The 23,195-nt window shown below is 38.6% G+C and overlaps 1 protein-coding gene across 3 annotated transcripts in view; it reads left to right on the top strand.

Moving 5' to 3' along the window:
- The first annotated feature begins 189 nt into the window (after positions 1-189).
- The window catches only part of NDRG3 (NDRG family member 3), a 75,750-nt gene continuing 52,744 nt past the window's right edge, over positions 190-23,195 (top strand). Inside the window, exon 1 of one of the 3 annotated variants that reach the window (XM_051979256.1) lies at positions 190-349. Coding sequence is in view for 2 of the 3 variants with exons in the window: in XM_051979253.1 (XP_051835213.1) it covers positions 21,837-21,902 (66 nt within the window). In the remaining variant the exon portion in view is untranslated. Of the gene's footprint in view, positions 350-21,688; positions 21,903-23,195 lie in introns of those variants that run through there. The other 2 variants (XM_051979253.1, XM_051979254.1) reach the window with 2 other exon arrangements.

Genomic DNA, 23,195 nt, shown 5'->3' with positions numbered 1-23,195 from the left:
TCAGGCGGCGCCGCGAAGTTCTTAGTTTAATGAATAAAAAACTACAACCAAGGTGGAGACTCCCGCTTTTACGTAGAGCGTCCTCCCTTTTCCTGGTAGTTCCCTGGGAGCAGGGGCGGACTACGCAGGCGTTTGGCTGTTTGTGACTGGTTCTGCGCCTGCGCGAGGCCGCATTGCTTTTCTTATTCCCTCCCCCTTGACTGAAGCCGCTGCGGCCGCTGCCTTCGCTGCCGCTGTTACTGTTGCTGCTGCTCTACCGCTGCCGCTGTTGCTGTTGCTGCTGCCGCTGCTGCTAGTGCTGCTGCTGCTGCTGCTGCTGCTGCTACACTGACAAGTGTCGTCGGCTCAGGTGAGTGTCTCAGCCCGCATTCCCCGGCCTCTGCCAGCCCTTCCTCCCACCTTCCACAGCTAGCCTGGCCCTGGGTTCGAGGCTCTCCAGGTATCTCCGTGGGTCCAGGGCTCGTCTGCCCTTCGGGAGGCGGCGCAGGCTAAGGCCCCCGGCTGACCAGCGACCTTGGCTGAGCCGACTCGGCCCGGAGCTCCTGCAGTGACGGGGCCGCTCGGAATCCCGGCGGCTCGGACATGTGGGGGGCAGCCCGGGCCGCGCTCCGTCCGCGCCTGCAGCTTCAGAAAAGCCCCCCTTGCCCAGCCCTTACCGCGGTGCTTGTCCCCCTTTTACCCGGAAATAAGTGACGCTCGCAGGTGACCCGACTTCGGTGTTACTGCTGGACTAGTTTCGGCCGGTCTCCCCTGCACCAACCTGCAGAAAGGCTTCTTCTACTTCACTGAATCAAGTTCAGCTAATTGAATTTCCTGAAGGATACCATTTGTTTTAGTCCATTTTTGTTGAATATACATTTCTTTTCGATTCAACAAATGTTTAAATACCCGACTCATAGTATTTCCTTAAGTTATCAAACATCCCTTATTAGTTGTTTAAAAAACAACAACCTGTAATAAGTTATAGGACTTGTCCTGTTTTACAAATGGGGAAACTGAGATGCATGGAGTTTGTTACGCTCCACACCCATGGTCACCCAATTACTATTTAAGTATGAAAAACGGGATTTGAATGCACATCTCCCAGAATCCAACACTTTCACTAGAACCAGCTTGGGAAAAGACTGTAGTTTAACTGAATCGATGTTAATCCATTTAATTGAGCGTTGCTTGGACGTTCTTTTGGTTTAACCTCTGCTGAAGACCTTTCTGTTAAACTTAATAGTTTTTATTAAGCAAACCCTTTTCTAACTCCTTACTCCAGACTTCCACAGCTATCTTCCATTTTAGATTTGTTAATAGAGAATTCCCTGAATTCTATCTACTTTGCCTCTTTTCTCATTTTGCTTTGGATAATGCAAAATCATTTGCATGTACCCCCACTTAGAACATCTTCAGAACTCTTTGAAGGCCTCTTTTATTCCTTAGCACACATAGTAAAGAACAGTAGAGTAATACAGTAGATAGTCTGGCTTTGGATCCAGTAGAAAAAATGCTAGGTTTGGTGTCAGTGGACCTACACTGGAATAATGGAGCTACTCCAGTCCTGCTAACTGACTACTTAATACCTGGCTGATCTTGGGAAAGCCACTTTAATCTCCCTGTTTTTCACTTTCTATGTCTTTAAAGTGACCCTTCCCCTTCTTCTTTTCCCCTTTACACCATTCCTAGGAGCTCTAGTTGACAGTTACTGTGAGAATGAAATGCAGTACTGTCTATGGAATGCTAAGCACACTTTAAGGTTTTGCATAAATGTCAACAGCCCTGTGGGTTAGGCTAGGCAAAGTTGATTATTCCCATTTTGCAATTCAGGAAATTGGGTTGGCTACAGTCCCTTGATCCTTTCACTACATCACTTCACTTTAAAAAAAAAAAAAAAAGATGTCGATAATTTATGTAAATTGGTAAAGTGGACAAGACAACTAAAATTGGGGTTCACATCTGGGTTCAGATCCTAGTTCAACCTTTTACTATTACTCTTCAACCTTTCTTTCCCTGTCTGAAAAATGAGGGGGTTGGTTCAGGTGGCCTCTGAGATCCCATCCAGCTCTAAATTTTTTATTCTGTGATCCTGTTATAATATTATCCTCTCCAAAAAGCTTCCTGCTGTATTTTGTCCTTTGGCCCTCACAAAGACCATTTTAAGGTTGAGGGTTTTTCATAGTTGGAATTCTTCCTATCTGGGACTAGACATAGGATTAGAAATTGGGCTGAATTGTGAGACTAGTCTGTTCTCAAATTCATCCCATTTCTCCCATACACATCCCACCTTGCCCTTCCTCAAATCTCTGATGGTTATTTTTCTCTGATCCCCTTCTTATTCCTAAAAATAGATTACTCCCCTCCCCCTGCCAGACCATTTAGTTGGATTTTGGTGAAGGCAAGCCTCTCTTCCATCCACTCCCTCACGACTCTGCAGGGCTGGCTTCTCTCCCTGTGATAGGCTGATGAGGGTTTATGACTTAAGAGCCTAGGAAGATCTCCATCAGAACCATGATCCCCTTCTGTCTCCCTCCACTGTGCCCTAAGGGGTAGAAATAAGATTAGCATTATGCTTATCAATAGATTAAGGCTTCTCTGGGCTAATCTGATAGAACAGGTCTGTGACTATAGCATGCTTTAAGGAGGGGAGGAGATGGGAAAGGGGAGGAACAACGCACACTGTACTGTTAAAATCTAATGAAAAACCTTGTCTTAAATGATTGGAAATTTACAGATAGAAAGCTCTATTCATTCACATCACAGAATAGCTAATTATATTTAGATTTCCCCCCACCCCCCAAAAAAAATGACTTCAGACCCTTATTTGTCATTTGAGAACATCCTTGCAGCTTTAATCTACCTAATAGTTAATTTAGTTTGGTTAGGAAAGCTCTTTCCTTGAAACATCCCTGTGAGATAAGTAGTACAGATGAGAAAGGTTCCCTGACTTGCTCGGTGTCACACAACTGCTGAGTGTTGCAGCTGTGACGCTAACCAGATCTCCTGACTCCAGGACACCAGGTTGCTGTCTCACTTAAATGTCTCCCAAGTCTTTCTCTGAGCCTGATCTTCCTGAACTGCAAACACTTCCTTTCACTGCATGAAAAGGATGAGGAGAGAGAGCCTTGAATGATGCCAGTCATATTTCCCCACCCCCTTGTCCTTGGTTTTTCTCTCTTGCCCTTTTCCTCCCTCTGCACCCTCCCTTATTCACATTCAGTTCCTGTGTTAAATCTAATGCCTCGCCTATTGCCTTTCCCACTCCGTTTTCACTGTAATCAAAAGAGGAACTCATCATTAAATCATTAAAATACTTTAGTCCTAAAAACATTATTTCTAATATCCTGAACATTTGTTGTTTGCAGTTTGAAAGGGAATAGCCAATGAGTTATCCCATCTTTACTTTAATCCTAACATTAATAGCTTTAATGTTTAAGAGTTTAATTAATTAAACATTAATGTTTAATGTTTAAAAGCTTCCTTTGCCACGTTTAAGGAATTAACTGTCCTAGTTGGAATTATGGTGATTAAATCTTATCTTTCATATTCACAAGATAATTTATATTTATAATGGTAATGCCTCTAGTTGCTCCTTGGGAGCTTATTGATCTCTATGTTGACTTTATATATTGAAAGCTAGCCATACTCAATATGGCTTTCAGTAGGTAAGCTTTTATCCATCTCCTATCTGTGCCAGGCATTGTGCAAGCCATTGAGATATAGAAAGGTAAAAGGCAAGACTTGTTCTCAGAGAGCACACAGTCTAATGAGGGAAACAGTATACAAATACCTATGTATAAACAAAATATATACAAAATAAATTGAAAATAAAACCAATAGATTGAAAGCACTTTCATTAAAGAAGAGGGGGAAAGCTTTCTTGTAGAAGATGGGATTTTAGTTAAAACTTGAAGGAAGACAGATGTGGGGAGAAAGAGTATTATAGATATGGGGAACAGCCAGGGTAAGTGCCCAGAGTTTGGAGGTGGAATGTCTTGTGCAAGGAATAGCCACGAGGTCAGTTTCACTAGATTGCAGAACAACCTGTAAGGGAACTAAGGTGTAGGAAAACTGGAAAGGTAGGAGGTCAGGTTGGTAGGAAATTTGAGTGCCAGAGGATTTTATATTTGAATTCTCAAGGAAATGGAGAGCCACTGGAATTTATTAAATAGGAAGGTGTCAGATCTTGGTCTTAGAAAAATTAATTTTACAGTGTAAAGAAGGAGAGACTTAAAACAGTAAAACCAACCTACAAGCTATTGCAATAAATAGTCTGGCATAAGGTAGTGAGGACTTGTGCCCAAGTGATGGGGTCGGGAGAGAAGGAGATATATGAGAGATAGTAGAAAGATAAAATCAACACTTCTTGCCAACAGCTATGTTATGAGCCTGGTTGACTGAGGGGATGATGGTACAGGAGAGATTGTGAGTTCATTCTTGGACTTGTTAGGTCTTAGGTCTCTACAAGACATCTTATGAGATGTCTAAAAGGCAGTTGGAGATGCAAGATTGGAAGTTGAAAGAGAGCTTAGGGCTGAAGAACAAAATAGCATAGTGGGAGAAAAGAAAAAGGTAGAGTTTTGGGGACACAAATACAACCTGGACAAAGATCTAGCAAAAGAGATTAGGAGTGGGTCAGACATGTAGATAGAGAAGTGTCACAGAAACCTAAAAAGAAGTTGTCAAGGAGAAGATAATCAGCAGTGACTTTCACAGGTTTAGCACTGGGTTAGTCATCTGGCATTTATTATGCCTTTGCTGTGTATCAGGCATTCATTAGACACTGAGCATACCAACACAAAAACAAATGCTGGGGATCATCTCATACACCTTGGTGAGGCATCAAAAGGTGACGTTGTTGGAATAAGGCTACATAATTAAGTGGGAAATTGTGTGCTATAGAAATTAAGAGAAAGGGGAGACTTCTTTGTAGAAGTCAGATGAGCCTTCTTAGAAGTGGGACTTGGTAAGGTTTGAAACTGAGTTTTGAAGAGTTTCTAAGATTTAGAGACCTGGAAAAGAAAGCAAGGGGTTAAGCATGGCATGTCCCAGGAAATAGAATAGTCTCATTAGATTAGTATTGGGGTTCTGTAGGAAGTAGGGTGGAAATACATAAGGGAGGATGTCCAAAATCATTAAAAGCTTTAGATGGTATAGTAGCATAATGAGAGTAAAGGTTAAGGACAATAATCCTAACAATCAAATGTTCAGAAGAGACCTCAGGCACAGAAGTCAAGAGAGAAATATTGCTGTAGATCTAGATTTTGAGGTTATGAAAGCATATTGAAAGTCTAGATTGGGAAACCAAAGTTGCACCCTCTCAGGTTCAGGGAAGCCCCTCTGTACTGTAATCACTGACATTTCATGTAGAGCTTTTAAAGGTGACAAAGTGTTTTGTAGACATTCTCTTTTGGTATTTCAATGTCTCTAAAGGTACTGTATTATCTTCTCTTTGATCCATTCTCCAAACAACTACTGAATTAGCCCCATTAAAATGGCACTGATTTCAATTAGTGTTATTTCTTTTTGCGTTCTCAGAACTTTTCTTAAAATGACAAGAAAAATTGATCACAATTTCAACCGTTTTAATTCATGACTTTGGCTACAAGTACCTCTCCAGATGCATGATTCTTAATTTAAATTAGGGTCTATTCTTGAAACAATCCACCAGCAAAACTTACATATCCAAATGAGATTTATTAAAGAATATTTAGTACAGCTGTCTGAAGCCTCAGAAGAACAGTAGATAAGTAGGGTGGGGATGCTACACATCTCCTGATCCCTCCTTAGGGCAATCCTAGGAAGAGCAGCAGCTCCTACTTTTGTCCTAGAAAAGCTGTAAATCTGACTAGTATTAGGAATACTAGTATTAGTGTTCTTAGGAACACTAGGTCATAGTAGGGAAACAAGCAGACCTTGAAGGTCTACATTGCAGATCTTTGAGCTCTGTATTTAGCTGAGGGTACCAAGGGAAAGTCATAACTCATCCTATGACTGACTAAGGGACTATTCTCATAAGAGTTCCTGTTCTTTATGGTCTCAACTAGATTCTTGAGAAACTCTTCTAAGCACACGTAAGTTTATACAAACATGAAAAACTCTATAGTTTTTTTTAATGGCCTGAATTTCTGATTTATTCTTAAATCTGCACCCATCTCTGGACTCTAAAGCTAACCTAATAAGCAATGAACCAGGGAAATATGCAGGCATTTGTTTAGGGCTGAAATGGTCCCTACTACAGCTACCAAAATCTTTTGAGAATCTCTACCTCTTAACCTGAGCTTCATGAAACCTTTACATTTTTCAGAGGGCTCATAAATTTGGGTGGGAAAAAAATTTTATTTCAATATGGTGGATTTCCTTTATAATTTTATGTATTTAAAAACATCACTTTAAAAGTGAACTGAACCGAGAGAGCATTGTACACAGTAATAACAAGATTATGTGATGATCCATTGTGATGGATTTGGCTCTTTTCTATAATGGAATGATTCAAGGCAATTCCTGAGACTGATGGAGAGAACCATCTGCATCAAGAGAGAACTATGGAGATTGAATGTGAATCAAAGCATAATATTTTCACCTTTGTTGTTTTGTTTCTTTTTTGTGTGTTTTTTCCCTTTTGATCTTATATAAAATGATGATTATGGAAATATGTTCAGAAGAATTGCACATATTTAACCTATATATCAGATTGATTTCTGTCTTAGGGAGAAGGGAAGGGGAGAGAAAAAAATTTGGAACATAAGATTTTGCAAAAGTAAATGTTGAAAATTCTCTTTGTGTGTATTTGGAAAAAATAAAATGCTTTGGGGGGGGGGGGTCACTCTAAGTAGCGCTCCCTCAGCTTCACCAAACTGCCCAAGGGGTCCATAATACACACAAAAAAAGTTATGAACCCCTCAGGCCTGGATTTTAAAACTCTTTACAATCTATCTCCAGCCACATTTGCCAGACCTGTTCCACATTACTTCCTTTCATGCGCTCTATGCCCAATCAAACTAAGCTGCTAACTGTTACCTTCTTGGGTCTGGAATGTAATTCTACTTCTTGAAACATTTAGCTTCCTTGCAGGAGAAACTGAGGTGAGAGCTGCCTTGTGATGTTTGTGAGGGAGGTTATTCTGTCTCCTCAAATTACCTTGTATTTATTTTCCTATGTGCATGATATACCCCCCTAGTACAATGTTACTCCTTTGGCATTGAGTGCTCTTTTCATTTTTGTGCAGTGTCTCGGCCATGGTAGGCACTTAAGCCATCATTTATGATAGGAATGAAGTCCTGGTTACAGATAGTGAAGCTGAAGCCAAGAAAGTTGAGTGATTTGCCCATGAATGTATGACCAGTAAATTACAGAGGCAGGCTTTTCATCAAGAGCTCTCCTCTGTACTAGACTACTTCCTTGCCACAACTTGGTAGGGGGGCAGGGGAGAGAAGGAATAGCAGAGGAGTCAAATGGGAATGCTCACCAAACCAGAATGAAACGTAAGTGGGAAATCTATAACAAAGTGTATAAAAATACAACAAAGCAAAAGTAATATTAATATGTGGCCCTCAAGGATCCTTGTGAACAGTTTAGTGATCTCCAACTAGAGTTTGACCACTTCGGTAATGGATATCGTACTGTGACTGGAGCCTGCCAAGGACCTGAACTAGAATTGTGCTGCAGACACTAACTGTGTGACCACAAAGCAGACAAGTCACTTCACCTGTCAGCCTCAGTTTACTCATCTTCAAAATGGGAATAATAATAGCAGGGCTGATAGGGAGATCAAATAAGATATAATTGTAGAGCACTTAGAAGAGTGCTATATAAATGTTAGCTATCTTTATTGTTGTTACTTTCATTGGTTCCTGTTTTGAAGGGTTTTTGTGAGAATCAACTGAAATAATGTATATAAAGCACTTTGCAAACCCTAAAGTGCTACATGTGTTTAACTAGTTTGAAAAGTAATCCTTTACTTACATGTGCAAAAATGTGGCAGCCCTTTTTGTATGGCAGGAAACTGGAAACTGGGTGGGTGCCCTTCAGAGAATTCAGAGAATAAATTATGGTATATGAATGTTATAGAATATTATTGTTCTGTAAGAAATGATCAGGAGGATGATTTCAAAGGCCTGGCGAGATCTATATAAACTGATGTGATGTGAAGTGAACAGAATCAGGAGATCAATGTACAATATACATTGTACATAGTAACATTAAAATTAGACAATGATCTATTCTGATGGACATGGCTCTCTTCAACAATGTGATGATTCCAGTCAATTCCAATGGTCTTGTGATGAAGTGAGCCATTTGCACCCAAAGAGGGGACTGGGAACTTGAGTGTGGATCACAACATAATGTTCTCACTTTTTGTTGTTTGCTTGCATTTTGTTTTCTTTCTCATTGTTGCTCTGATTTTTCTTTTGCGGCAAGATAATTGTTTAAATATGTATACATACATTAGATTTAAAATATGTTATAAGATGTTTAACATATATTGGATTGATTACTTGCTATCCAAGGGAAGAAGTGGGGGGAAGGGGGAAAAATTTGGAACACAAGGTTTTGCAAGGGTCAGTGTTGAAAAATTATACATGCATGTTTTGAAAATTTAAAAAAAAACTTTAAAAAAAAAGAAAGATGATCCTTTAGCTTTTACTTGAGCATTTCTTTTTTTTTTAAATAGCTTATTTTCAAAATATATGAGAGAGAGTTTTCAACATTCATCCTTCTAAAAACCTTGTATTCCAAATTTTTCTCCCTCCCCTAGATCAAGTAGTCCAATATATGTTTTAAAATGTGCAATTGTTTTATATATATATTTTCTTTTCTTTTCTTTTTTTTTTAATTTTTATTTAATGATTACTTTATATTGACAACATTATCCCTTGCACTCGTTTCTTTTCCGATTTTTTTTCCCCCTCCCTCCCTCCACCCCCTCCCCTAGATGGCAAGCAGTCCTTTATATGTTGGATATGTTGCAGTATATCCTAGATACAATATATGTTTGCAGAACCGAACAGTTCTCTTGTTGCATAGGGAGAATTGGATTCAGAAGGTATAAATAACCCGGGAAGAAAAACAAAAATGCAGATAGTTCACATTCGTTTCCCAGTGTTCTTTCTTTGGGTGTAGCTGCTTTTGTCCGTCATTTATCAATTGAAACTTAGGTCTCTTTGTCAAAGAAATCCACTTCCATCAAAATATGTCCTCATACAATATCGTTGTCGAAGTGTATAATGATCTCCTGGTTCTGCTCATTTCACTTAGCATCAGTTCATGTAAGTCTCGCCAGTCCTCTCTGTATTCATCCTGCTGGTCATTTCTTACAGAACAATAATATTCCATAACATTCATATACCACAATTTACCCAGCCATTCTCCAATTGATGGGCATCCATTCAATTTCCAGTTTCTAGCCACTACAAATAGGGCTGCTACAAACATTTTGGCACATACAGGTCCCTTTCCCTTCTTTAGTATCTCTTTGGGATATAAGCCCAATAGAAACACTGCTGGATCAAAGGGTATGCACAGTTTGATAACTTTTTGGGCATAATTCCAGATTGCTCTACAGAATGGCTGGATTCGTTCACAACTCCACCAACAATGCATCAGTGTCCCTGTTTTCCCGCATCCCCTCCAACATTCATCATTATTTTTTCCTGTCATCTTAGCCAATCTGACAGGTGTGTAGTGGTATCTCAGAATTGTCTTAATTTGCATTTCTCTGATCAATAATGATTTGGAACACTCTTTCATATGAGTGGTAATAGTTTCAATTTCATCCTCTGAAAATTGTTTGTTCATATCCTTTGACCATTTATCAATTGGAGAATGGCTTGATTTCTTATAAATTTGAGTCATTCTCTATTTTAGAAATGAGGCCTTTATCAGAACCTTCAACTGTGAAGATGTTTTCCCAGTTTGTTGCTTCCCTTCTAATCTTGTTTGCATTAGTTTTGTTTGTACAAAGGCTTTTTAATTTGATGTAATCAAAATTTTCTATTTTGTGATCAGTAATGGTCTCTAGTTCATCTTTGGTCACAAATTTCTTTCTCCTCCACAAGTCTGAGAGATAAACTATTCTATGTTCCTCTAATTTATTTATAATCTCGTTCTTTATGCCTAGGTCATGGACCCATTTTGATCTTATCTTGGTATATGGTGTTAAGTGTGGGTCCATGCCTTATATATATTTTCACATTTATCATACTGCATAAGAAAAAAATAGAACAAAAGGGGAAAAAAGAGAAAGAAACAAAAAGCTAGCCAACAACAACAACAACAAAGGTAAAAATACTATGTTGTGATCCATATTCAGTCCCCATAGTCCTCCTTCAGGATACAGATGGCTCTATCACAAATCTATTTGAATTGTCCTGAATCATTTTACTGTTGAAAAGATGCTTGTCCATGAGAATTGATCATCACATAATGTTGTTGCTGTGTGCATTGTTCTCCTGGTTCTGTTGAGCATTTCTAAAAACAAGAAAGATATTACTGACAAGACAGCCTATTCCTAATAAAATAAAGAACTCATCTAAATGTTGAAAATCTGCTTCCCTGTAACTTTAATTCTCTTCATCCTGGTCCTTCCCTCTGGGGAGAGCAAATCTCTCTTCTGGTCAGTGTTCAGAAGATTGATAACATGGAAAGTAAGGGATAAATGGATATTTCAAAGGAAAACTTAATTGGATATGATTGATTGGTTGCTTATGGCAAATGATGCCTTTGAAAATGACTCTAAAGAGTTAATAGCACATGAAACCTCACTAGTATTATACGATTAGGTGTCTGACTCTAAAACTTTTCATTAATTACTATATTCTGCAGTAATAAGGTTAATTTTATTATATTTACAATTACTTCCAGATAGTTTAGCCTTGTAATCATTCCCTGGTTAACATGTGTTAGTGTTGTGTTAATGCGTCATCAGTGGTTAGAGTGCTAGGGCTGGAGTCAGAAAGACTCATTTTCCTGAGTTTTAAATCTGTCCTCTGATACCTAGTAGCTGTGTGACCCTGGGCAAGTCACTTAACTCTGTTTGCCTCAATTTCCTCATCTGTAAAATGAGCTGAAGGAAATGTGAAACTGCTCCAGTATCTTTGGCAAGAAAATCCCAAATGGAGTCACAAGAATTGATACGATTGAAATGACTCAACAACAAGTGTTATTAATGCCAATTACATTTGAAGCTTCTGAAGAGAAGTTCCTGAGTTTTCTTTCAGTTCTTCCATAGACCTCACCATAGTTTTGGGTGCATAGTTTTTATTGATGGGTGCTAGAGAAAAACATTCCTCATCATTATTCTCGGATAGAATACACATGCTTTAAAAGAAGGAATGGCTTCATCTTACTTTCCTTAGCAAAGCTCCTTGCACAGAGCAAACTCCTCATAAAAGGTTTGTTCTTTGACTGAGATAAACACCCAGTTATTATAACTTCTACTTTGTAAGAACTAGTAACCATAGAGAACAGGTGATCAAAACTAAGGAAGATACTTATTGTGTAGCAGAGGATCTCTCCAATCATTTTATGAGAAAGCTTTTTTTTCCCTTAAATTTAGGGATATTTTTTTTGGTTGGGGGCTCTGGAAGTGGCTCATGACTCCCCTTTCCTTTGGCCTCCTACTCTCCTTTTCCAAAAATGCCTGGAACTTATTCAGTTGTGTTTTGTGATTGCATGGTTGAATAAATTGTACTAGATCAATGATTCCTTATTCTTTAAAGCAAAAAAAAAAAAAATTCTTGAACCCTTAAATGATGTTGAGTGCCAATTAAGAACATTCAATCAATAATGCTTTAAAATGGGAGCTTGATGGCATAGTAGATAAAGATCATAGGATTTGAAATTAGGAAGAACTGAGTTCCAATCCTGCCTCAGATACTTTCTAGTTTGTAACCCTGGGCAAATCATTTAATGTCTCAGTATCTCAGTTTCCTCATCTGTGAAATGAGGAGAATGATAAGCACTTGTCTCCCAGAATTGTTGTGAGAATCAAATTGTTAACTAACAGATATAAAATGTTTTGAAAACTTTAAAGTACTTTAAATGCTATTTATTATTTAAAATGAATTTGTTTCTAATTATACAAGTGCCTATACATTTGAAGAATAACAATGCATAAATTTTTAGAACATTCAATATATAAGAGGCTTTATAATTTGTATTAATTTATTTTGAAAATCACCTTCATTTCCAAATATGTACCTCTTTTCTTCCCTTCCCAGCAAGGCAACCCATGTTACCAAAAATAAAAATAAATGAAAAAAAAAAAAGCAGTTTAGCGAAACTAATACATTAGCCAAGTCTGTCAGTACATGTAATATTCCATATCATCATCTCTTCAAAGACACAAGTAGGTCATTTTCTCACCTTTTTTTTAGGGTCAGTTTGCTACTTTGTTATATGAAATCATTCTTTGTATTTTGTTGGAGCTAAAGAAAGATCACAATATGACTCCATCAATTAGTGTGTTTATGGAGACTATTTATAGCCTCCATGAGTCCTCCTATTCCAGAGAGGGAATCCATGGACTTAAATCATCTCTTTCTCAGTTCTCTATCCCCTATCTCCATTTATATATTCTGAGAGCCTAACTCAGGGAGTTCAAAGCAGATCTCGCCCCTTTGGATTCTCTTGTTTCTGTCAGCAGATGCTCGGCTTAGCCCCCAGTCAGCCTGGTCTCAAACCCTTCCCCTCCTCTGTGTGGTCATCGCCTCCTGGAGGACCATCTGGCACATGGCTTCTCCATTCCATCCCCCCCTACGGTGTACACAGCTCAGCTCTTCATGAGTGTCTTCCTGCCTGCTCTAGGACCTTCCCTCTGACTGGCTTTGCTGATGTTTCAGGGGCTGCCATCTTCACCTTTCCCTGCGTAGATCAGATCGCTTCATTTATTCAGCACACTGATGAAGCACCTACTGTGTGCTCAGAAAGGGATCACAGTGTCCCTGTGATTCGGCGCTACAGGAGTCCCTATCTCATAGAAGAGTAAAGTGGCTCTTAGTCCTGGGCAGCCCAGCCATCCAATCCCCACACTGCTATCATCCTGGCAGACTTCTGCTCAGAACGATCAGTGGTTCCTGATTTGCCATTGAATAAACGCTAATGGCCTTAACTTGGTGTTCAGGGCTGTTTATAATTTGGTACCTCCTTCTTTCTCTCCTTATCTTCTGTTTCCCTTTCATGAATGACTCACTTAGCCAAGCTGTTGATCTCCATCCCGGGAAGATCCTGACCTGGTGGTTTTGCCTTTTCCTCTGCCCGGAATGCTAGCATGAGTGGTGTTCTTTTACCTTATCAAATCCATCACTGACAAACTTGAGTCAAAGGTGACAGAAATTAGGAATGAGGCAACAGAGAATTCATTCTGTGATTGAAAAAAAAAGCAAAGACCCAGATTTACAAATCTTGCCTGTTATAATAGAGTGGGTATTAGGGATGCTTTAAGCATTCTCATTGGTTGCTTTTTTAGTATTTTTTTTTTTACAGATTTGAGTGACAGCATGTTTGAAATCCTGAATAATTTCTTTGTTCCTTTAAGAGAGCTTCTGGATATCCTTTGAGCAGCACCTTGATGTGGGGCTTTTATTTTATCCTTAGATCCCTTCTACAGGATTGGGAGTTTGAATTTGTTTATTTGGTTTCTTATGTGACTCTTGAGACACCTTGCTTTCCCCTGCTCCCCCAGGACACAGTAAGGAAATAATATCTAGAGCTTCAGACATCCTGGAGTCCCAAGGCTAGAACTAGAATATTGGGAGATGTTTAACAACATGAATTACAACATAGATTAATGCTAATTTGCAATTTTCTAAGTCAATATGCCTTTTGACACCACTTCTAGAGGCTATTTGATGACAATATTATAGTGCTAAGTCAACAAAACAGAAGATTCTGTGATGTGTGTTTATAATATCTTATGGAAATTATCTTAATAAATTGGTATGGCTATCAAAACATTGAACTAGGAGTCCGTGGGTTGATTCTAATCCCACCTTTGTAACAGATTTGTGGAATTAGACAAAACATTTAATTTTTCTGGGCTTTCATTCCTCCTTTGTAAAATAAAAAGATTAATCCCTAAGAGTATTTTCAGACTCCAAATTGACTCTTTGTCACTATGTTTCTGTATCATTCTAGAGTTTCTAGTGGATTTCCATTACTAACAAAGATGAAATCCAAACTCCTTATCCTGGCTTTCCAGAGTTTCTGAAATCTGGCTCTAACCTTACCTCCCACAGCTTGACAGTATGAACCTTCTGCTCCAGCCAAACTGTTCTACTCACTTTCTCCTAAACATACCTTGCAAATTCCCACCTCTGCTGCTTTGTTTATGGCATGCCTGTCACCTGGAAAACTTGCCTCCCCTCTTCTTTGCTTCTGATACTTACCCATCCTTTAAAGTCTAATTCACATTCTATTTGTGAATGATGTGATCCACAATATCCTCTTCCTTCTCTGAGTTTCTGGAGCATTAAGTTATAGCCAAAAACAAACAAACAATAAGCACCTTCAGTGATAAATGCTGAAGATACAAAGAGTCAAAAGACAGTCCCTCCCCTCAAAAAATTTATAATCTAATGAGAGAGGTAACATGCCAACAAAAATAATCAAAGCAAGCTATATATATAAGGTAAGTAGAAAATAATTAACAGAGGGAAAGCACTAGAATTAAGAGGACTTAGAGGCAGTCTTCCTATAAAAAGATGGGATTTTAGTTGGGATTTAAATCCATGTGTTTCATTCCACAAATATATATGTCAGTCACTCCACAAATATGTGAGGAAAGTGCTTTGCAAACCTTAAGTCTACATAAATGAGAATTATTTTTGAGCTTTAATAGTGATAGATAAATGAACTCTGCCCCCCAAAAGAATACAGAAAAGAACATTTACATGTATTATGCTCCTCCTTCTATATACCTTATATATGCTTCTATTTTGTGAACATCGTATAAACAAATGTGTAATTGGACTGTAATCTCTGTTTATATCATAGCTCCCTCTACTCTGCCTATGAACTCCTAACCTTGATTCTTTCTCTTTGTTTGCTCATGTTCTGTTGTTCATTTAAGGTGTTTTCTGTTCTCCAGTTTCCATCCATTCATAACTTTTTTTTTCCTTAAAGCTTTTTATTTTCAAAACATATGCATGGATAATTTTTCAACATTAACTCTTACAAATCCTTTTGTTCTGATTTCCACTCCCCTTCCCCTGTTCCTTTCCCTAGATGGTAAGTAGTCCAATATTATGTTAAAACATGGTAAAAATTGTTGAATCCAATATATGCTTACATATATACATACAATTATCTTGCTGCACAAGAAAAATCAAATCAAATAGGAAAAAATGAGAAAGAAAATAAAATGCAAGCAAACAACAACAAAAAGAGTGAAAACACTGTGTTGTGATCCACCCTCAATTCCCACAGTCTCTATCTGGGTGCAGATGGCTCTCTTCATTACAAGACCATTGGAAGTGGCCTGATTCATCTCATTGTTGAAGAGAGCCACATGCATCAGAATTGATCATTGTATTATCTTGTTGTTGCTATGTATAATGATCTCCTGGTTCTGCTCATTTCACTTAGCATCAGTTCTTGTAAGTCTCTCCAGGTCTCTCTGAAATCATCCTGCTTGATCATTTCTTACAGAGCAATAATATTCCATAATTCATATACCATGACTTATTCAGCCATTCTCCAACTGATGGGCATCCACTCAGTCTCCAGTTCCTTGCCACTACAAAAAGGGCTGCCACAAACATTGTTTTTTTAAAATTTTATTTTATTTAATAATAACTTTGTATTGACAGAATCTATGCCAGGGTAATTTTTTACAACATTATCCTTTGCACTCGCTTATGTTTCAATTTTTCCCCTCCCTCCCTCCACCCCCTCCCCAAGATGGCAAGCAGTCCTATATATGTTAGATATGTTGCAGTATATCCTAGATACAGTATATGTTAGCAGAACTGAACAGTTCTCTTGTTGCACAGGAAGAATTGGATTCAGAAGGTAAAAATAACTCGGGAAGAAAATCAAAAATGCAAATAGTTCACATTCGTTTCCCAGTGTTCTTTCTTTGGGTGTAGCTGTTTCTGTCTATCATTTATCCGTTGAAACTCAGTTAGGTCTCTTTGTCAAAGAAATCCACTTCCATCAGAATATGTCCTCATACAATATCGTTGTCGAAGTGTATAATGATCTCCTGGTTCTGCTCATCTCACTTAATATCAGTTCATGTAGGTTTCTCCAAGACACTCTGTATTCATCCTGCTGGTCATTCCTTACAGAGCAATAATATTCCATAACATTCATATACCACAATTTACCCAGCCATTCTCCAATTGATGGGCATCCATTCATTTTCCAGTTTCTAGCCACTAAAAAAAGGGCTGCCACAAACATTTTTGCACATGTAGGTTCATTTCTCTTCTGTAAGATCTCTTTGAGATTAAGCCTAGTAGTAACACTGCTGGATCAAAGGATATGCACATTTTGATCACTTTTTGAGGATAGTTCCAAATTGCTCTCCAGAATGGCTGGATGTGTTCACAATTCCACCAACAATATATCAGTTCCCATTTTCCCACATCCCCTCCAACATTCATCACTATCTTTTCCTGTCATCTTAACCAATCTGAGAGATGTGTAGTGATATCTCAGAGTTGTCTATTGATATCCTTTGACCATTTATCAATCGGAGAACATTCATAATTTTCTTGGAAGTTGTCATTGACCACTTCAGCTACAAATGAGCTTTCTTCTTTGAACTCTTGGCATTTCTATGGCAATTAGTAAAACTTCCCAGTACTACAGTCATTTGTCTTTTCTCTTCCATTTGATTATTAGAACCCCAATATCTGTACTTCTCTGGTATTAATGTATCATGAATTTGACACATGAACTGATCCAACTATTCATTATTATATGGGAACAGAAATGAAAGTGAAGGCTTAGAAAAGCATTACATCTGGGTTATTTTTCCTCCTTAGGTTTTTACCACACTTATAAGCATTTAAGTCGTTACCATTTTATGAGTCAAATTATATGTTGCTGTTTTTTTAAACTAGCAGGATGACTTCAAATCTTTAAAAGATGGTATATATTTAGATTTTTCTCATTCATTTTTTCTTAACTTAAAAATTTTTATATCTTTATAGAAATAGATACTCTTTGAGCTGAGGGGATAATGGTTTGTGAAATAGTTGGTTTGGTTTTTTACATGTGAATTAATCTAGGGCTCAGACTCATGTACAGTAGATAGCTCATTTTCTTGATACTCTTAGAGTGTCTTCTTCCAACTGTCCAGCTTTCTCTGGTTACTTCCTGTATTTTTTTTTTTTTGCCCACAAGTACTGTTGGAGGCCAGCTCTATTTGGCCAGTGCTTGCTGACTTTTTTTTGCTCATTTTCCCCCATTGGAAACTAATTGCTGCCTCTGTTTTTTTATTTGTTAATCAAAAAAATTAAGCTGCCACATTATTGCACTCTCTGTAATGATAAACATTACCCAGGAAAATAAACTAATGAATTATTATCAGTATAAGATAAAGAAAAAAATTTTTGCAGCTGTGTTAGATGACTATAGGTCTGGACATTAGATTAGCAGGCTAATAATATGGTTCCTGGTCATGTTATTCAGGAAATAGGAAACTTTTAAAGTTTTTTAGATTTTATTTTTTATCATGAATGTAATTAGCATCAACAAACATGCACATTTCTGTATATGACGAACAGAAGAGGATTATTTATGAGACTATGAATCTACTGCGTGTGATTTTTTAAAAAAAAATAACATTTAATACAATAGTAGCAACACTGCCCGATTGTCTTTGTTCCCTTCTAAATTGTCTTCTGTGTTTTTAAATATTTTATTGACATTCTTTTTTACATCTCTATAACTTCTCCCCATAATTCTTTATAGCATAAAATTATTCACTAAATTGTTTGTGCCTAAAAACATATCTTATTCTTTTTTTAGGTATATTAGCTTATATTTAAATTGTTAAATGGTAATTGATTATTAAATTACAATTTTTAATGATAGCTTTTTATTTTCAAAGTGCACATAAAGATAGTTTTTATCATTCACCTTTGCAAAAACTTGTGCTCCAATTCCTTCTCCTCCTCCCCCCACAGCTAGTATTGGATTACTTGTCAATTAAACATTCCTCTAAGTTCCTCTAAATATTCCACTTTCACCACATTATATAAGAAAAAAAAAGATATATCTCATTCTTTACTTCAAGTCTGTCATCTCTCTGCCAAAAGATGGGAATCATATATAATCATCAATTTTAGGGAGCCTTGATTGGCTTTTGTAATAATCAGAGTTCTTAAGACTTTATTGTTTCCTTTACATTATTGAAGTTATTGTATATATTGTATATAGTAATATATTGTTCTTCTGTTCTTCTCACTTCACACAATATCAGCTTGTATAAGTTAGTATGGGTCAAGCCAGACTCTGGCCAATGCAGGTGGTTCAAGATTGGAATGAAATGAGACATTCATAGATCATCTAATAAAAAAAGAAATTTGCTTAACAGTAGCATGGAAGGGATATTTAATAAGCATATGATACTGGTTCAAATAATTGCAATTCTTCTTATGGCTATGCAGAAATGAACCTGGTCCACAAGGCTTGTTGGATCTTCTGGGTATGGTGTTTGAAGTCTGGGTTATTGACTCCTTAAGGGCTGGCCTTTTTTTCACCTAGGCAACTGGAAAGCCATATGAAGATTATGGTCAAGCCCGGGTTCCTTGGACCAGTCAAGTTTCTGGAATATTTTCCCACATTTCAAGGACAAACTAACAGCCTACTTGGCAGGTTTCTTGATAAAGGTTTTGCTCTTGCCACACTGCTTGGTAGCAAGGTCCTAAAGATTTTCTAAAGTACAGTCCTCCATTTAAATAGCCTTAGAACCATTACTGGATGATCATGACCCTAGGAATTCAAAAAGCCTAACACAGGCAGCATTTGGAGAAGAACTTAGTTCAAATAAACAGAAATAAAAAGAGCAAAAAAAAAAATAGCATATATGATGATGGTCCCTTGAAAAATATAATCAAAGTGTCCAGAGAGAAGACCAAAGACCAAAAATCTCAGGCTTCACTTCCCAAGTGATCTGTGTGATGATAGTGCTAGGGACAGTTCACGCTTCCTCTCCGGTGTAAAGCAGTGATGAGGAAGAGGAAGAAGAACAGAACAAGGAGCTTTAGTAACACAGCAAAGATCACAGCACTTTCAAGAACAGTCCTCATTGTGTGTCAGAGTCATTCACAGCAAGAGAGATGAAACATCCATCCTTCCTCTTGCATGCAGCCTGTTTTGGTGCCAATGCCCTGGCCCACCTCCATTCTGGGACCTCCTCCCTTCCTGGGGGCTCTTTAAGAGAGGAGTTACCCCATTAGACTTTAATCCAAGTGCTGCTTCCTCTCTGGAGGGACTAGGTAAGGATTCTCTCACCTACATTCAACAACTCAAAATTTGGCTAAGGGATGCCCTTTCGAGAAAATACAAATTCACATAGTTAGGCAGAGTTTCACCTCTGTGTTATTTAAAAAGCATCGTACTTTCCAACAATTCCACTCCTTTCCTGGGGGAAAGGAGACTTGTCAAATGATGGAAATTCAAGTTATTTCAGGTTATATGGAGCCTCCTGAGGAGACAAGAGATAGAATAAGAAAAACTGGAGACACTCAACTAGAACTCTGCCCCAAAGTAGCTTTTGCATATATGGTAAGCCATCCTGAAGACTCGACCCAAAAAACCTTAGACCTGAGAGTACTCCCCTTCACAGCTTCTAGAAGGTAGGACACTCAGACTTCATCCAGGGGTATTGTAATAAAGCTTTTGTTTCAGTCATGCCATATTTGTCTTTCAGAGGAGAGTTCTCCTTGGCCAAAAACAGCTGCCTCCTCAATTAGAGAGAGCTCTAATTCACGGCATCTTCTCACCTGTGTCCAGAATGGTGATGGGACCCACTCCCCACCTGTTCTAACAGGGATGTCAGTGGGATTGTTCAGTTCAGAGTTCCTATGTTGTCACAAATCGGTGCTGTCGGGCTTCACAGACCACTCTATGCAGGGAATGTATTACCTTGGTTCTGTCATTAGTCCTAGCCCAAGGGGAAAGAGCGCCTTTCTGTGGTCAGTTCTGTTACCACTGGGCCCCATATTAGTCAACCAGACCCATGGCCAAGGCCTAGGGATCAACATAGATGAAGACCTTGACATTTCAACCGTGCAAGCTCACGGGTCAGCTCTCTGAGCGGACTTGTCAGGACCTCCATCCTGTTGGCCTCCCAGGCCCTGTGGCACAGAATAGAGCCATTTGTGAACCTGGCAAAAGAGAAATCCTCAAGAGCTTGGTCCTCTTAGGGAAAATTAGGATCGGTTCTTGAACTAAAAAACCCATTACTAGAATCACAGTTCAGAAAACATAGGCATTGTGTCAGCCACATGTGCTGCTCTGAGTTGAGAGTGCAGGGTTTCTTATAGGAGTTACCTGGCAGGGGTAATCATTAGACTTTTATTTCTGGTCATCCTCTCATCATGTTGCTTGCAATCCCATTACTCACCTCAGCCCTCTCAATCTTTTAGGCCTCTGGCTCTGAAAAGTGAGCTTTCCTTTTATTTTGCAGGCCTCATGCCATTGTCTAACCAATTTCTTGATTTTTAATATTAGCTCACATTTATATGTTTAAAGATCTCATCTTCACAATAATTCTGAGGTAGTCTGATTTTACAAATGAAGCAACTGAGGTTGAGAGGTTAATATCATAATAGGGACAGCTAGGTGGTACATAGAGTCAATAAAGCACTGGCCCAGGAATCAGGAGGACCTAATTTCAAATTCAGCCTCAGATACTCAGTAGTTGGGTGACCCTAGGCACTTAACTCTCATTGCCTCCCCTCCAAAAACCTGTGTGTGTGTGTGTGTGTGTGTGTGTGTGTGTGTATGCATGTATACACACTTACATATATATTATAATAATGTCCTTTTTTCTGTCCTTTTCCCTGTCAATATTGTCCATTTTTTCCTCTTGCCCTTGGCTACTTCTCCCTCTTATTGCTCACAGTTTCCTCCTACATTAGTCCCCTACTCTCTTCATGTTTTCTCCTTTGTTGATCTCAGTGCTCAGGTCGATTCCAATATCATCTGGACTTGAGCAACTTCCAAATCTTTCTCTAATTCTGACCCATTATGTATAGTCTTAATTTCCCCTCTGGCATGCCTTACAATCACCTCAAACTTACCTTCCCATCACCATATTCCCCTCTCAAAAACTGTTTACTTCTTAGTTGAGCTAATTGTCTCATATTCTATCCCCCAAGTTAGAAACTGGGATGCTATTCCTGGTTCACCATAACATCACAGAATGTTGGAACAGGATTTTCATCAATATCTAATGCCCAAGCTCATGCAGCAAAACTGTATTTAACCCATGTGTTGTAGCTCTGTGGCTAGAATCCTGGGCTTGAGGTGAGCATTAAATCCCCACACAATCACTTAGAGTTGTGCGACTCTGGGCAAGCCATTTACTCTCTCAACCTCAGTTTCCAATATGTGTAAAATGGGAGTAATAATCATAGTAATAATATCTACCTGGTTGGGTTATTGTGAGAATCACATAAGGTACCATATATGCTCTTTGCAAACCTTAAACTATTCCATGAATGCCAGTGCTATTATTCCTAGTCCTCTCCCCCGGGGCAGCCCTTTCAGCGGAACTGTACAATGCTGCCAGCTTTCTGACTAAGACTCCGACTCCTCTGTGGGCCAGACACGGTGACTTCATCCGCTCGATTCCGCCCCCTCTCAGCTACTTGGCCCGTTGCAGCATTTGGACCATGGGAAGTTTGGATCGCCGTCATCTCCTCCATCCTCACAAACCCCTGGGCGAGAGAAAAGTGAGGGTGGGTGATAATTTTAGTTTTTATCTCAGTTTAGAAAATCCCTGCCAGCCTTTTGACAGGATTAATAGCCCTAAGAACCCAAATGGTGTTTGTTGAAAATATCATCTGTGCCAAAGTCGCAGCCGGCCCGAGGTCCCCAGGAGAGGAGCGCGCCTGTGCTGCTGAGGGACGGGCAGATGGAATTTTCCACCATGTGATCTCACTGTTCCTGCAGGTCATTGGCAAAGCCTTGGGACGGTGTGAACTGAGCAAAATCTGGGGCTTTTAACCAAACCTTGGTCCATGAATATGTCTGCCACTTATTAAGCCTTGGGTAATGTATGCTTAGGGTTTAGGATTCTTTCCTGCATGTGAAATGTTCATGGCTGATGAAGGGTGACCTTATCTCTCTCTTTTTTTTTTTTAACTAGGAAAAAAATTTTTATTTTATTTTATTTTTTTACTTTTTATTGACAGAACCCATGCCAGGGTAATTTTTTATAATATTATCCCTTGCACTCACTTCTGTTCTGATTTTTACCCTCCCTCCACCCCTCCCCCAGATGGCAAGCAGTCTTATACATGTTAAGTAGGTTACAGTATATCCTAGAAACAATATATGTGTGCAGAACCAAACATTTCTCTTGTTGCACAGGGAGAATTGGATTCAGAAGGTATAAATAACCTGGGAAGAAAAAAAAAATGCAAGCAGTTTACATTCATTTCCCAGTGTTCTTTCTTTGGATGTAGCTGCTTCTGTCCATCCTTGATCAATTGAAAGTGAGTTGGATCTCTATATATCCTCATACAGTATCGTTGTTGAGGTATATAATGATCTCCTGGTTCTGCTCATTTCACTTAGCATCAGTTCATGTAAGTCTCGCCAATCCTCTCTGTATTCATCCTGCTGGTCATTTCTTACAGAGACCTTATCTCCCTATCTGAGGACTTATTTTTGTAGAAATGCCTCCTTTTCTAGGATTATTTTGTTCTCTGTATGTGTATCCCTGGAGTCTAGCACATAGTGGTGATGGTACTATTGTTGATTCGGTCTACTCCTAGTCTTTTATGATTCCTTTGGGTCCCTGTTTGGTTCACTTACATCTGAAGCCTTTAAATTCCCTTTGCCAAAGGTGAGGTACATTTCTTAAGCTTTTATTTTTAAATTGTATTTTAAAATAAATATCCCTATTTAGTCCATTTAACATATCTCAAAATGTTTAAAAATTTTTTTTCTCAAAATTTGTCATGTAATCATTAAACATTTATTAAGCAACAACTATGTGCCAGACACAAGGGCAAAAAAATGAAGCA

Source organism: Antechinus flavipes, chromosome 2 (genome assembly GCF_016432865.1).
Source record: "Antechinus flavipes isolate AdamAnt ecotype Samford, QLD, Australia chromosome 2, AdamAnt_v2, whole genome shotgun sequence".
NCBI classification, from domain to species: domain Eukaryota; kingdom Metazoa; phylum Chordata; class Mammalia; order Dasyuromorphia; family Dasyuridae; genus Antechinus; species Antechinus flavipes.
Note: the sequence above shows the minus strand (reverse complement) of the source record. Positions and strands in the feature narration are given on the sequence as shown.